At 38.9% G+C, this 16803-nt stretch overlaps 1 protein-coding gene across 1 annotated transcript in view; it reads left to right on the top strand.

Moving 5' to 3' along the window:
- The window catches only part of htr4 (5-hydroxytryptamine receptor 4), a 135187-nt gene that overhangs the window by 36234 nt on the left and 82150 nt on the right, over window positions 1–16803 (top strand). Inside the window, exons 3-6 of the mRNA XM_059990201.1 lie at window positions 389–538; window positions 6365–6565; window positions 11600–11753; window positions 12874–13433. Coding sequence (XP_059846184.1) covers window positions 389–538; window positions 6365–6565; window positions 11600–11753; window positions 12874–13433 — 1065 coding nt within the window. The remainder of the gene's footprint in view (window positions 1–388; window positions 539–6364; window positions 6566–11599; window positions 11754–12873; window positions 13434–16803) is intronic.

Here is a 16803-nt window from a genome sequence, read left to right as displayed (position 1 = left end):
TAAGGAGCATAAATTCCAGCATAATCATGGACTTGTGTGCTGTGGGAGACTTGTCATGCCATTATCCAAAATAAAACTAGCATGTCTCCATTGCACTGGCTGCACTTTGAATGCTTTATCTATAGGTCAAACATTGTTGACTGTTATCTTCTGTCTTGTGCGATTTGTTTCTGAAGGCAGGCACTGTTTTGCCTTTCATGTTGAGCAATAACTCTTTAAAAGTGACATCTAATTTGATATTTTTTTCCATTGGTGGGGTGTGCTCCCTGTATCTGCAGTTTATCCTTCGCTGTCAGCTGTGGTTTGCATTGCCTTGAAATTGATGACAACTTCTGATCAAAGTATTGTGTATGAAGGCAATTAATTCTGGGTTACATTTTGCTCACAGTGCAAGAAATGACGGTGAGCCAGATGGAATTTCTGGTTTCCCTATGGTTCAGAAGACGATCCTCATCACGTTTCTTTCAGCTATTATGATAATGACTATATTGGGAAATCTATTGGTTATGGTAGCTGTTTGCAAGGATAGGCAGCTAAGGTAAGTGATAAAATTGTAAAGTAATGCAAAGTGAAAGAGTGTTTTTGCAGTTTCTGGGTGTTAGTGTGACAATGATGCACACTGGTTTACAGTGAGAATTTGCAGTTAGAAGTATCAATAACTTGGTAAAAGCAATAAGATTTATAAAAATGGCTTTGAATCACAAAAGGAGATACTAAGGTTAATATCTGGCATTTTGGTCAATATTAGTAAATTTTAATGAGTATTATAAAAGAAGAGATAGCGCTAAAGACGCACGAGTATTTAGGATGGAATTTCAGAGCTTAAGGGTTAAGCCAAAGGCACAACTCCTAATGGTAGAGTAATCAAAACCAAACATGATCAAGAGGAAATAATTGGAAGAATTCAGATTATCACAGAGGGATGTGGGGCTGGAGAAGGTTACAGGCACCCGTGTTGAGGGTTGGTGGATGGAAGATAAACCAGTGGATACATTTCAAATAATGATAAGATTTTTGAATTAGTGTGTATCTGTTAGACTGGGGACAAATAGGATTAGCTCGGACAGCGGCAATGGTTAAGGGGATGCCACATTTCAATGTGGCTGGCAGAGCTCTGGGTAACAAGTTTTTGAAGGGATGACAGTGGGTGGAGAACATTGATGGAGTCAAATCTAGATGTAATAAAAGCATGGATAAGACCTGCAGGAACAGATAAAACAAGCTAAGTCTGGATCCAGTCACTCACTAATAAGAGAGAGCAACAAAGCTGAACTTGAAAAAGGATGCATCTCTGCAGGCTGACAAGAGGAGGTTCTGAAGAGTTTTTGTTTCAATTCAAAGACATTTCACTCTCTGAAAATACTTGGCCCAAAAATTTCTGAAGCTTCGCATAACTGGTCCTATAAAATGAAATGCTTAACCATTCGTTCTTACCCCAGACTGGGGACCCAGTCGCAGATTTAAGTTTGTCAGCTGTGGTCAGCTAGTCTAAGGAAGAATGCTGAGTGTTGATAGGTTATTGATAATCAGCAGGCAGCACAAATTTGTGGTCAATCGAATAAGCATTGCTGGCACATTACAATGCCAGCAGATGTTGGCCAACTTAGCTACTTTTCTTCACTCAACTTTTCTCAGGAAGCTCTTGTGCAGCTTAATGAAATTAAATATCTTAAGGTGCAAATATGCGCAAGAAAACAAAATAAAGCCCAATTGTCAGATGAAGCATTTAATATGTAATACTCCACAGTTTACAATTGTGTAAATATTCTTGATGGAAAAGAAAGGGATGCGGTGATGCATTCCTTCAAAGCAAATTACATAATTAAAAGAAGCACACTGACTTGAAGAGCATATCTATGTAATACGAGGCAGAAAATAACTGGATGTAGGATATAAATTGGTGGTAATTCAAGACATCTGCAAAGAAAATTGCAGTTTCATGCATAAAATGTTAATCAAGAGGCAGCTATGCAAAAGCTCTCCTGGATATGATTTAGCAACTAATGAAGCAAGCAAGAATGTGGATTTATTTTTATTTTACTTAGCGACACAGCGTGGAGTAGCTCCTTCCGGACTATTGAGCCATGCTGCCCCAGCAGCCCCCGACAAACCCAATTAACCCTAACCTAATCACAGGACAATTTACAATGGCCAATTAACCCACATGGTACACCTCTGGATTAAATTTCAGATGATCGGAATGAAAGTTCATTGAAAAAACAATTTAAATGAGCAAAATAAACATCTGAAAAAGGCTTTTGAAGAAATGCCTAAAGCAAATGGACATTACAATCAGCATTCGATGGAAAAATCATTGCACTGAAGAAAATCTATCAATATTTCAGTGTGGTACATCTTTGCTCATGATCATCAATATTATACTGTTCACAGCCATTGTCAATTATCATGCTTGCAGTTTCACAGTAATACATGTTAGCACTTTATATGGTAATTTATTGTTAAGCTGATATAGCAACTGAACCAACTGTGTTCTTTTGGCAACATTATGCTCCAACTGTTACGGGCCACAACTGCTCCCTTGTGTTTTTAAGAAAAGTGATCCATCTGTAATCTGTTTAGAAGTTTTAGAAACATAGAAACGTAGAAAATCTACAGCACAATATAGGCCCTTCATCCCACAAAGTTGTGCTGAAGCCTAGAAATTACTAGGCTTACCTATAGCCCTCTATTTTGCTAAGTTCAATGTATTTATTTAAAAGCTTCTTAAAAGACCCTATCGTATCCACCTCCACCACCGTTGCTGGCAGCCCACTCCATGCACTCACCACTCTCTGCATAAAAAACTTACCCCTGACATCTCCTCTGTACCTACTCCCCAGCACCATAAACCTGTGTCCGCTTGTGGCAACCATTTCTGCCCTGGGAAAAAGCCTCTGACTATCTACAAGATCAATGCCTCTCATCATCTTATACACCTCTATCAGGTCACCTCTCATCCTCCTTCGCTCCAAAGAGAAAAGGCCAAGTTCACTCAACCTATTTTCATAAGGCATGCTCCCCAATCCAGGCGACATCTTTGTAAATCCCCTCTGCACCCTTTCTATGTCTTCCACATCCTTCCTGTATTGAGGTGACCAGAACTGAGCATAGTACTCCAAGTGGTGTCAGACCAGGGTCCTATATAGCTGCAACATTACCTCTTGGCTCCTAAATTCAATACCATGATTGATGAAGGCCAATACACCATACGCCTTCTTAACCACAGAGTCAACCTGCACAGCTGCTTTGAGCATCCTATGGACTCAGACCCCAAGATCCCCTCTGATCCACCACACTGCCAAGAGTCTTCCCATAAATGCAATCATATTTGACCTACCAAAATGAACCACTTCACACGGATCTGTGTTGAACTCCATCGGCCACTTCTCAGCCCAGTTCTGCACCCTATCAATGTCCCACCGTAACTTCTGACACCCCTCCACACTATCCACAACACCTTCAACCTTTGTGTCATCAGCAAACTTACTAACCAATCCCTCCACTTCCTCATCCAGGTCATTTATAAAAATCACAAAGAGTAAGGGTCCCAGAACAGATCCCTGAGGCACTCCACTGGTCACCGAACTCCATGCAGAATATGACCTGACTACAACCACTCTTTGCCTTCTGTGAGCAAGCCAGTTCTGGATCCACAAAGCAATATCCCCTTGGATCCCATGCCTCCTTACTTTCTCAATAAGCCTTGCATGGGGTACCTTAAGAAGTGCCTTGCTGAAATCCATATACTACATCTACTGTTCTTTCTTCATCAATGTGCTTAGTCACATCCTCAAAAAGTTCAATCAGGCTCGTAAGGCACGACCTGCCATTGACAAAGCCATGCTGACTATTCCTAATCATATTATACCTCTCCAAATGTTCATAAATCCTGCCTCTCAGGATCTTCTCCATCAACTTAACAACCACTGAAGTAAGACTCACTGGTCTGTAATTTCCTGGGCTATCTCTACTCCCTTTCTTGATTAAAGGAACAACATCCGTAACCCTCCAACCCTTGGGAATCTCTCCCCATTGATGATACAAAGATCATCACCAGATGCTCAACAATCTCCTCCCTCGCCTCCCACAGTAGCCTGGGGTACATTTGTCCGGTCCCAGTGACATATCCAACTTGATGCTTTCCAAAAGCTCCAGCACATCCTCTTTCTTAATATCTACATGCTCAAGCTTTTCAGTCTGCTGCAAGTAATCACTACAATCATTAAGTTCCTTTTCCATAGTGAATACTGAAGCAAAGTATTCATTAAGTACCTCTGCTATTTCCTCCAGTTCCACACACACTTTCCCACTGTCACATTTGATAGGTCCTATTCCTTCACGTCTTATCCTCTTGATCTTCACATACTTGTAGAATGCCTTGAGGTTTTCCTTAATTCTGCCTGTCAAGGCCCTCTCATGGCCCCTTCTGGCTCTCCTAATTTCCTTCTTAAACTCATTCCTAGTAGCCTTATATTCTTCTAGATCTCTAACATTACCTAGCTCTCCGAACCTTTTGTAAGCTTTTCTTTTCTTCTTGACTAGATTTATTACAGCCTTTGTACACCACGGTTCCTGTACCCTACCATAACTTCACTTTCTCACTGGAATGTACCTATACAGAACTCTACACAAATATCCCCTGAATATTTGCCAGATTTCTTCCATACTTTTCCCTAAGAACATCTGTTTCCAATTTAAGCCTCCAATTTCCTGCCTGATAGCCTCATAATTCCCCTTACTCCAATTAAACGTTTTTCTAACTTGTCTGTTCTTATCTCTCTCCAATGCTCTTGTAAAGGAGATAGAATTATGATCACTATCTCCAAAATGCTCTCCCACTGAGAGATCTGACACCTGACCAGGTTCATTTCCCAAAAACAAATCAAGTACAGCCTCTCCTCTTGTAGGCTTATCTGTATACTCTGTCAAGAAACATTCCTGAACATACCAATCAAAGTCTATCCCATCTAAACCCCTCACTCTAGGGAGATGCCATTCAATATTTGGGGAATTAAAATCTCCCATCACGACAACTCTGTTATTATTACACCTTTCCAGGATCTGTTACCCTATCAGCTTCTCGATATCCATGTTACTATTAGACGGCCTATAAAAAACACCCAGTAAATTCATTGACCCCTTCCAGTTCCTAACCTCCACCCACAGAAACTCCGTAGACAATCCCTCCATGGTGTCCACCTTTTCTGTAGCTGTGACGCTACCATTTTACAGGGCTTCTATAGGAGATATCTGTTTTTTAGCATGTCCACCACTAATAGAGTCACAAGAGTCATAAACACTACAGCACATAAACAGGCCTTTAATCCCATCTAGTCCATGCCAAACTCTTATGCTGCCTAGTCCCACCAACCTGCACCTGGACCGTTTCCCTCCATATCCCTCCCACCCAGGTACCTATCCAAATTTCACTTAAATGCTTAAATGTTGAAATTGAACTTGCATCCACCACTTCCACTGGCAGCTTCTTCCACACTCTCACCACCCTCTGAGTGAGGAAGCTCCTCCATCACGTTCCCCTAAAACTTTTCACCTTTCACTCTTAACCTATGACCTCTAGTTGTGGTCACACACAACCTCAGTGTAGTCCTGACGAAGGGTCTCGGCCCGAAACGTCGACAGTGCTTCTTCCTGTAGATGCTGCCTGGCCTGCTGCGTTCCACCAGCATTTTGTGTGTGTTGCTCAGTGGATAAAGACTGCTTGCACTTACCCTATCTTTAACCCTCATAGCTTTGTATACCTCTATCAAATCCTTTGTTCTCCTGTGCTCTGGGGAATATAATGTTAAATGTGGAAGTGCCTAAGTTGATCAGCAGGCTTTAATTTCAATTGTTAATAAATGTCATAGAATTCATGAATGGAAAAATCTGGCATTTTTGCTTCTGATTTACATCCATACAGATTAGCTGACAATAAGGAAATACTTGAATTTGAACATTAACTTGAAAGTTTAGGTAGAAGTGATCTGAGCATTTACATTTTATCTAATGCTGTCCTATATGGTATCATAATATTCCTTTGCATATGGGAAGAGATGAGCTTTCATCCTTATGCATAGAGAGGCAGTAGTACACACACGGATTTCACCATACAAGGGGTGATTGATAAGTTCATGGCCTAAGGTAGAAGGAGATGAGTTATACAGCTCTCGTTATATGCACATGCAGGTCAACTCTTTGAGTGATCATGCAGAAAGTTTGTTAATAACTCATTGCCTTCTACCTTAGGCCATGAACTTATCAATCACTCCTCGTACTTTATATAACAATTCAGTCTATTGTTTGTTTTTAATTGAGGACAGTTTTACTATTATGAGCATTTCCTTAAATTTCTAATCCCTTATAGGAAGATCAAGACCAATTACTTTATAGTCTCTTTGGCCTTTGCCGATCTGCTTATTTCAGTCATGGTGATGCCTTTTGGAGCTATTGAACTAGTACAACAGAACTGGATATATGGAGACACATTTTGCCTTGTCCGGACTTCTTTGGATGTCATGCTAACCACAGCATCCATTCTTCATCTATGCTGCATTGCTTTAGACAGGTAGGTATAAATATGTATAGTTCTTCCATGCTCAGACAATTTCAAAGAGTACACTAAGACAAATTTATTGATTATGTATATCATATATTCTTTGTGACAAAAGCAAGTTTTAATGTTCGGATAGCCACGCTATTTTCATTAATGTGTCAGGCAGAAGGTTGTTAATTACACACTGGTGATTATATACTAATATGCCTAACATAATTATATTACCATATTAACCACATAACAATTACAGCACGAAACAGGCCATCTCATCCCTTCTAGTCCATGCCGAATGCCTACTCTCACCTAATCCCACTGACCCGCACTCAGCCCATAACCCTCCATTCCTTTCCTGTCCATATACCTATCCAATTTTGCTTTAAATGGCAATACCAAACCTGCCTCTGCCACTTCTACTGGAAGCTCATCCCACACAGCTATCACTCTCTGAGTAAAGAAATTCCCCCTTGTGTTACCCTTAAACTTTTGCCCCCTAAGTCTCAACTCATGTCCTCTTGTTTGAATCTCCCCTACTCTCAATGGAAAAAGCCTATCCACATCAACTCAATCCCCCTCATTATTTAAAATACCTCTATCAAGTCCCCCCTCAACCTTCTACGCTCTAAAGTATAAAGACCTAACTTGTTCAATTTAATTCATAAGAGGTTTTAGGTTTGGAAAAATTAATGTGAGTTTATGTTATAATTTAGTGGAGATCTTAAGATGAAATCATCTTTACATCTCAAAATGCTTTGTACTAATCACAGTGTTCTTAATTTGTCAATGTTTTATTGCTCTCATTGAAATGTTCAGTTGTTGAAGTTTATGTAATATTTTTGTGAAAAATACATCTTGCTTCAAAGTTGTTATCCTGTTTTAGAATTCTGTCATGTGACTGACTGCTCACTGAGCCGCAACAATGTGTATAGAGCAGCAGAGCAGGACCAGGTAGATAGACCCTTCAAAGAACTGGGATGGAAATGATATACCTGATTGCTGCCTTCAGCACCCTATCATACACAAAGCTATCTGAACCAAAATTACAATAATAATTTAAAATCATGTGCCTGAAAAATGTTGTTCTGAGGAGTGAAGCACATCTGTCAAAGTCCTATGTTAGCTTTGAATAGGTTACTCAGGACCATGTCCATAAATCACTTCAGGGGCTTCTGATCCCTCTCTTTTCCAAAACAATTCCTGGATTTTGGAATGTCTTGCCTCCAATTTTGTTTCTAAAGTTCTTGGGTGACTAACAGTGACAATATGGGAAGCACAGACACTTCCTTAGATGGGGCAGGAATGACTGATGGGATAGGTGGCTGCATAGTTTGTGAGATGGTGCACTCCTTTCACTGTCAACTCTGGACTGCTGCGCGCTCCTAATACATGCTCACCAGTCCTCAGTGCCCTTGCAAATGCTCATTTTTAACTTTGAGCTGAGGTGGGCCAAAGATCCCAAGGCATAAGTGAGAATATTGCACTTCTTCAAAGAAGCTTTGAGCACATCTTTGAAATCTGTGAGTCTGATAATCTCCTGCCACAACAAAGCTCATGAGAGTGTTTGCTTTGAGAACTGGGTGCCAAGCATGCAAATCTTATGACCTGGCCTCAGACAGAGTAACTGAGACCCAAAGGCAGAGGTCTGGGAAAGAACATTGTTGGGTTGTCTATTCTCCCAATGCTTTTTGAGGATTTTGTAAGACAGTATTGGTAGTATTTATCTAAACCTTGAGATGCTTGTTGCAAATAGTCCAGGGTATCCTACAAGATTTAGAGAGAAGGATTTTAGTAGTGGAGTACTAAAATGAATCCCATTCGGGGTGATGTGTAACTTGGAGAGCTTAGAATTGTTTTTTTTCTCCCCATAATATTTTTATTGTTGTCCTATTTTCCCCTCTTCACAATTGAGGGTACAGGACTAAATGTTGTTGCTATGCTATGCTTTGTTGACCCTTGCATTACTTTTTGTATTTTGACCACAATTTTCAATCAGTAAGGGAGATGAATCGAAATTAAAACAGAAAAACCGTGTTGTCTGTTTTCTATGTTATACAATGCAGCTTTTAGTCTCTTTCTATATGATTCCACCCATTGGCTGCTGAAGTTGTGCACATTGAGGAATTGAACTGGCTGTTTCTTCCAGTTGCAATTCACCCTAATCCTGGAATCATTTACCTGCTATGTTTCACTTGTTCTGTTATTTTCAAGGCGCCAAGAGTTCAATAATAAAAAAACACAAGACTCAGCAGATGCTAGAAACATTGAGCAATACACACAAAATGCTGGAGAAACTCAGCAAGTCAGGCAGTACCTATGGAGGGAAATATACAGTCAATAATTCTGATGTTCCAAATGAAGGGTCTCTGCCCAAATCATCGACTGTTTATTTCCCTCCGTAGATGCAGTCCGACATGCTGAGTCCCTCCAGCATTTTGTGTGGCATGTCCAATAATACGTAGCAATAGAATGTGAATCAGAAAGTTGCAACTAATGGTCCTTGTTATACAGTCAAAGTTCAGCAACGCATACACTATACTAAAATAATGCAATGTATATTTATAATTGTCTCCTGGAATATTGTTTATATGGCATGTGCAGAATATTTTAAACTTTAAACAGAACTCCATTGCCAAATGAGTTTGACACAGATTGATATTTTAATGTTTGCCGTCTCTCCTGGTCTGAACTCAACGCTTCAACTGATTGAGTGTTGGGGTCACTCACAGCCGCAAAGCACAATCATGGGTTCCCTTCCACCCACCAAAAACACATTCTCATTACAGCCCTTCCCAATTCCAACACAACCCCCAACTAACCCTAGTTTTTTTTAGTTTCTTCTTTGTTTGACTTCATTTTCACAGCACCCAGTTGGACACACAAGCCAATTGTTAAAGGAATAACAATCTTGAAACAACAACTACTCTTTATAACTGTTGTTATGTAAGCATCAGACATGATTGAACATTTTACTGTATTAAATGGGAACAATGACAAATTGAGTATTCTATGATGAGGTCCCAAGCGCCTTTGCTTCCAGTGTTGCCAAGGGATTTAATTTAAAAAATAGTGAAGTAATTGTTTTTTATCATTTGGCGTTAGAAAGATTACATCTGGAGTACTATATATTCCTGTTACTCTCCTTTCTTGATGAAGGATAGTAATGAATGAAAACAGTTCAGAAAACATTTTCTAGACTAATAACTGGAATGCATGAATTGTTTTATGAGCAGAGGTTGTACAGCCAGGAACATATCCTCTGGAGTTTAATAAACTGAAGGGGATTTGATTGAAATATGAAAGATGCTAAAATGTCTTAACAGAGTGGATCTGGAAAGGATATTCTTGTAGGAAAATGTAGAACTAAGGATTTCTGTTTAAAAATAAAGGCTCACCTATTTAAGAGAGAGATGAAACAATCTTTTTCCACAAATGCTGTAAGTTTTTGAACTCTACTTCCACATTCTTTTGAGAAAGGGAGTCTTTGAATTCTGATAAGCAGGGAGATGAAGGGTTTTGAATTGAATTGACTTTATTACTTGCATCCTTCATATACATGAGGAGTAAAAATCTTTACATTGCGTTTCCATCTAAATGTGCAATTTATAGTAATTTATAATTAATAAATAAATAAATAGAAAGATAGATAGATAGATAAATAAATAAATAAATAAATAGCATGTACAACAGGATTGTCAATATAACATAGAAATACATTGAGTTAATCAGTCTGTCAGCCTGATGACAAAAGCTGTCCCAAGACTGTTGGTCCTGGCTTTTATGCTGTGGTATTGTTTCCCAGATGGTAGCAGCTGGAACAGTTTGGGGTTGGGATGATTCAGATCCCCTATGATCCTTTGGGCCCTTTTTGCACACCTGTCTTTGTAAATGTCCTGAATAGTTGGAGGTTCACACCTACAGATGCGCTAGGCTGTCCGCACCACTCTCTGCAGAGTCCTGCGATTAAGGGAGGTACAGTTCCCACAACAGGCAGAGATGCAGCCAGTCAGGATGCTCTCAATTGTGTCCCTGTAGAAAGTTCTTAGGATTTGGGGGGCCCACACAAACTTCTTCTACTACCTGAAGTGAAAGGGACGCTGTTGTGCATTTTTCACCACACAGCTGGTATGTACAAACCTTACGAGATCCTCAATGATGTTTATGCCAAGAAATTTATAGCTGTTCACCCTCTCAGTCCCAGATCCATTGATGTCAATAGGGGCTGGCCTGTCGCAATTCCTCCTGTAGTCCACAACCTGCGACATTGAGGGAAAGGTTACACTGGTAGATGGGAATGATGAATTCATGTTACAATGAAATTCACCCTGATATAATTAAATGCTGAGTGGCCAACTGCTGCTCACAATTTGTATACACGAGTAAAGCTACCTTCGATGAACATAGAAGCTGCAATTTCTGTGAAATGCATGCTTCAAGTTTTCATGCTCTTTAAAGGGAGTAAGCTATCATAATGAATATTGAAAGTATCATCTTGCCATTTTATTATGGCCTCTGGTTTGGCAAATGTGCTCTGAAAAGAAGTAAGATCCATTTTGCAGAAAACTGAGTCTGGCGGCTGTAAAGACATTTTCGAATATATCTTGCATGGGGCAGATCACTGATGTAGGTAGGAAGGAAACATTTTTCGATCATTGGTCTCTGCTCTGTATTCCACTCTGTGTAAAGCCACAGGCAGATGCATAATAGAGTACATTGTAAAACAACTGAATATTAACACCATGCAGTTAACAGTCTGTCACCTCCAGGCACAATTTTCAGAAAAAAAGGTGTTTTAAATTGTTAGATTTTGTGAATACAACTGCAATTCTCACTGACCTAATCTTGCACAACATAAATTCATTACCTATCAGCATCTAATAAAAATCAGAGAAGGATTCCCTTCCAGACATGCTTCCCTGACATTACGACACAAGGAACAGAGTGACCAAGGGGATAAACGGGAATGAGGTGAGTGAGTGAGTGTAAATTAATTTTTGGATGAAAGATGGACAAAATTATTAAGGAAAGGGTATTTTTCTGTTTTGTTTTCAGGTACTATGCTATTTGTTGTCAACCTCTGGTTTACAGGAACAAAATGACACCCTCGCGTATTATTATAATGCTTGGAGGGTGTTGGATTATCCCTACATTTATTTCATTCCTTCCTATCATGCAAGGCTGGAACAGTATTGGTATACAGGAACTGGTGAGTAATGCATAGTTTAATAAAATGCATTATGAGATTAAATGTAGTGTTTGCCATATTATAATAGGAAATTTAGCAAATATTCTTTGGAACTGTCATGTCCCAAAACCACACCCAACATTTTCACAAGTTTATGTTTAAATCCTTTCATTCTGGTTCTGCCCTGTCACAGTGCAGAAATGGACATAATCAAAAAAGTTAATTATATCTTGTTAGAATGAGATGTGAGAAAACTCCTCTTTCTTAATCCGTTTTCAAATTTTTGGCAAGGTTGAGCAAGCTGTCTTCCTCTAACTCACTCCACTATCATCCAACTGGATGGGAGAACCTTCATCTGGATGATTCTCATCTATGGCGTCTTGGGTAAAGTATCATCGGCAAAGGTGCTTTGCACTGCTCTCCTGTAGTGACATCATCAATTTTAGCTGACATCATCTGAAACATGTCAAGGTCACGTGTTTGCAGGTAACATTATGTCAGCCCACCAGCTTGCCTTACTCTTCTTTCAGCATGCAGTGCTGAATAAGCAAAAACATCCTCTGGGAGAACAATGTCACTGTATTCAGACTCACACACATTATGATTGCCTACACTGTGATTATGTATTTCATTCTTGTCCTCCATGATCAGGAATTATTTGCCTACAGCGTAGTTTTGTAAAGTCTGAAGTACCAATGAATTCATTGCAGAATCTATACGCTCTGTCACATGTTTGAGGGGATGCTGTTGAGGGTCAGTTATTAAATTATTGCTGCTCTTTTGCATCTAGTCTTTACATACTCCAGATCCCAAGAGCTTAAACACTTTCTAAGTGTTTCTCCATCACTTTGAGTTTCCCTGATGTTACATCTTTTCAAGGACACTTTGAGGACATACTTGAAGCGTTTCTCTTTCCTCCTGAAACCCTCTGGACATTACAGAGCTTAAAGTAAAGTGTTTATATTGGGAATCTGGTATAAGGCACATGGACAATGTGGACCACTTATCAAAGGTTGTTGAATATAAGCAAAGAATTGACACTATTTTAATACTTCGGCAAAGAAAATCTTGAAATACTGTAAGTTATCTTGATTAAAATATCTTCTTCAATGGAATAGCAATTTTTTTTATCTCTTTGCAGGTAGAGGAAAGAAAATTCAGCAATGACATGAATACAACCTCCTGTGTCTTTATGGTGAACAAACCCTTTGCCATTACGTGCTCGGTTGTTGCATTCTACATACCTTTTATTTTAATGGTTCTAGCATACCAAAGGATATATGTAACTGCAAGAGAACATGCACGGCAGATTGAAATGTTGAAACGTGCAGGAACCTCAAATGAGTCTGGACAACAAGCTGACCATCCAGGAAATCACAGGATGAAGACTGAAACCAAAGCAGCCAAAACTTTGTGCATTATTATGGGATGCTTTTGCCTCTGTTGGGCACCATTTTTCATCACAAATATTGTAGATCCATTTATAAATTACTCTTTTCCAGAAAAGATTTGGACAGCATTCCTTTGGCTTGGATATATTAATTCAGGATTGAATCCCTTTCTGTATGCATATTTGAACAAGTCCTTCAGGCATGCCTTCTTAACAATTTTGTGCTGCGGAGAGAGGCACAGACGATCTACTAAACTGGGGCAGACACTTCCCCGTTCTACAACGATTAATGGATCAACACATGTATTGAGGTATGTGTGACACATTAAATATCCACTTTAACTTAATCCAGGTACAGGTAAGGCAACCTTTTCAATATTAATTGAACCCACACCATTATAATATTAATAAATAGAACTTTCTCCTTCCTGTTCCGGTACTTAATTCAATGGTAAAATTTAAGACAACATATTGCCATATTTTTGGGTGGTTTCCAGGAAATACAGTGGGGTATCTTTCTTACTTTGTTAATGATGGAAGTGTGTGATCGAGATTATTCATCACAAACACTTTAGCAGTGCTAAGCAATAAAACACCATTTCCTCCTTGAATCCCACATTGCTAAGCACAGGAAGATTTACTGGAGAGCAAATACTCCTGAAAATGATCAGAGCACTGATACAGTAGACAATTGGAAATTGCAAAAATTGACACACTTTGGCTAGTTTTGGCCTTGTGATTTTCCTTTCCTTATGGCCTGGTAGGACTGGAATGAGAAACATACCAGGATTTTTAAAGCTGTTCCATTAACAGAATAACTGGTGTAGTCAGGGTTATATGAGAAAGGTGACACAAATATCACGTTACAAAGAGAAATTCTTCTAATCTAGGAAATTCAGGGCAGTAAGTTTGAAAAGTATTGTTGTTCATTGTGAGTAAATGACTAAACTTTTAGTTGATTAAATAGAAACATTCTTATCCCTCTAATCTAAACTCTAGTTAATTACAGAACTGAAATATTCTTAGAAAAATCTGTACTGTGTGCATATGTGCATTGCAATTATATTTTATAGTTATTATTTATAAAGATGTGGCAAGTAGATTTCAATATTTTGCATTTGTTAGTTCATTACATTTCATGAAAATGCATAAAATAGGTTGTTAACTGCCCTGTGCCAAATGTGAATTTAGAAATCTCCGTGATAGAAATTCATGGAACTTTAGACAGATTGCCTTTGAGTGCATTTAGCATGTTGATCAACCTTCCCATCTAGTGTTTAAACTTCCAATAGTGTGTCAACTATTTTTGTACCCAGCTATAAAACGTCTGCTTCCAGTTTTATGACTGTATATAAACAGGTAAGATTTTCCAACTGATATTTATGTTAACGTGACTAGAGTGATTTAATTGCTCAGACTACAACATATGTACAGATATATTGGTCAAAAGCACAACAAATTTTATTAAGGTGCATTCAATGCAGATAAATTATTTAACAACAACAATTTTATATCGTTCCTCAAAACCTCAGAGGCTTGCCCTCTAGGTGATTGTATACAGGTTTCATTTTCTTTTCTTTGTGGCCTGTGACGACAGATTGTCTCCCTATTGGTTGTATTTTCTCTTGCTCTCTCTAACCCCGCTAATTTGCTTTTTTCTTGTTGATAACTTTCAGTTTCCAGAACTAGCTTGCTCCTGTTCTTTTCAAAAATACATTCTATACAAAATCAGCAGCAGGAGTAGACCATTGGCCTCCTCAAGCTTCTCCCACTACTCAGTGTGATCATTGCTGCTCTGTCTTGACTTCGACTCCACTTCTGCTCCAATTCCACATCACCCTCAAATCATTGTTCTTTCAAATATTAATCCATTGCCATCTCCACTAACCTCAGGAGCAGAGAATTCCAGAGATTTACCGCACTCTGAGAGAAGAAATGTTTATATACTTAAGTTTAAGAGGACCAGCTCCATATTTTGTAGCTATATGCACTTGTTTATGACCCTCCCTCAAGTGAAAATGTATCAAAATCTACCACCAAACCCACCCTCCTCCACATCAGATGTCCGAGTAATATCACCTCTCCCTCTTTCCTGAAATCCCAGGAATGCAGATAAAAACTGTCCAGCCTCTTTTGATAGGGCACATTTTGATCCAATGGAAGTTCCTGGTCTAATGACTCTCCTTTGGACTGCTTCCAATGCTGCTATATTATTTTAGTCAAGGGGAAAAGTACTATGCACAGTATTCCAAATGTGTCTTTGTCCCCGGTACAACTGTAACAACCTATCTTCCTGCCCCTTCCCCCCTACAATCCTGCTCCAATCCATAAGCTCCAACCACTTTGCAAGAAAGGCCAACATGCAGTTAGCCATAACTGATCATTGAACTTAACTCCTAGTGCATGTTTTCATGCACTAAAACATCTAGATTGCTATGAAGTTCTATCTCCATTTAGAAAGTACTCTGCCTTTGAATTCTTTTACAAAAATGCATGATCACCACTTCCCTGTGTTCGTTAAACTCCACTTGCCAGTTTTCACCCAAGCATTCAAATGTATTATATCCTGTTGCAAAATCACAATTTCATCATCACAACATGCCCTTCCACTTTGTTTCCTTGAATTTTATGTTTTATTTATTAACTTTCTCTCTCTTTTCTAGGTCCAGCTAATCCATCTCCATTTATTCCCTTGCACACAGAGCTACTTCTTGAGTGATTCCGGCTTATACCAAATATCTTGAATTCTATCACAAATAACACTTGCATTATTAACAAACCCTTCAGATATTTCAGCCCCCTCCTTTCTCTCTTTAAATCAATTTTTTAAGACTTAATATTGAAATCCCCAGAATTTAAGACCAAAGGTGTGATCACAGGAAACTGATTTCTCAGCACTGCATCTTCATCAGCAGAACTCTTCACCAATGACTTTGCAGCTATATTCTTAGATATTTACAAAAAAATCCACACCAGCAAATATTTCCTATATAAATTCATGCATTTCCAGTTCAAAAATGTCTTACTTTTAAATGAACTCTTATTTATTAAATACTTTCCATGTTTTTTGCGGTTGCTTTAGAATTAAACAGTAACAGAGTATGCAATGTGCAGTGTGTTGTTGCATCACTAGAGATTAATTTCAAGGTGATTCTAATGTAATAGGCTTACAGAGTAACATGGATTAGAGACTCTGACAACTTTCAGGCTCAAATAACTAAATTCAACACATGAGTTTTGAGCTTGAATACTAGCAGTGCTATGAACCATGAAGTTATGAAGCCAAGACTACTCTTGATTACCACTTGGCCTCCAGGATACAGATGTAAAAAAAAATTCACTCTCTCCTTCCTTAGCCCAACAACTCTGAGACCGTAATTGTCCACTAGAATTAGCAGAGAACAGAGAATGACTTTAGGATATATTCCACGTCTCTCATTTATTGTCAATATCAGGCAACAGTCTTTCCTGCTGATTTACCACAATTTTTAGATTCCAAAATTAGGAATGAAATCAAGAAATAATTTGTGTAAGTGTGGCCTATTCACAATGAGTTATTTTTTCCTGACTACAACAGAAAATACTCCTGTGTGCCTTCAGCCCAGAAGTATGCTCAGCCCAAAAATGGGCTTGGGGGTAGTGGTGTGTCCTTTGTTCGAAATGTATGAGTTCTGGGAGACT

The sequence above is a fragment of the Hypanus sabinus genome, chromosome 15 (genome assembly GCF_030144855.1).
Source record: "Hypanus sabinus isolate sHypSab1 chromosome 15, sHypSab1.hap1, whole genome shotgun sequence".
NCBI lineage: Eukaryota > Metazoa > Chordata > Chondrichthyes > Myliobatiformes > Dasyatidae > Hypanus > Hypanus sabinus.
This window is presented reverse-complemented; position numbering and strand designations above follow the sequence as displayed.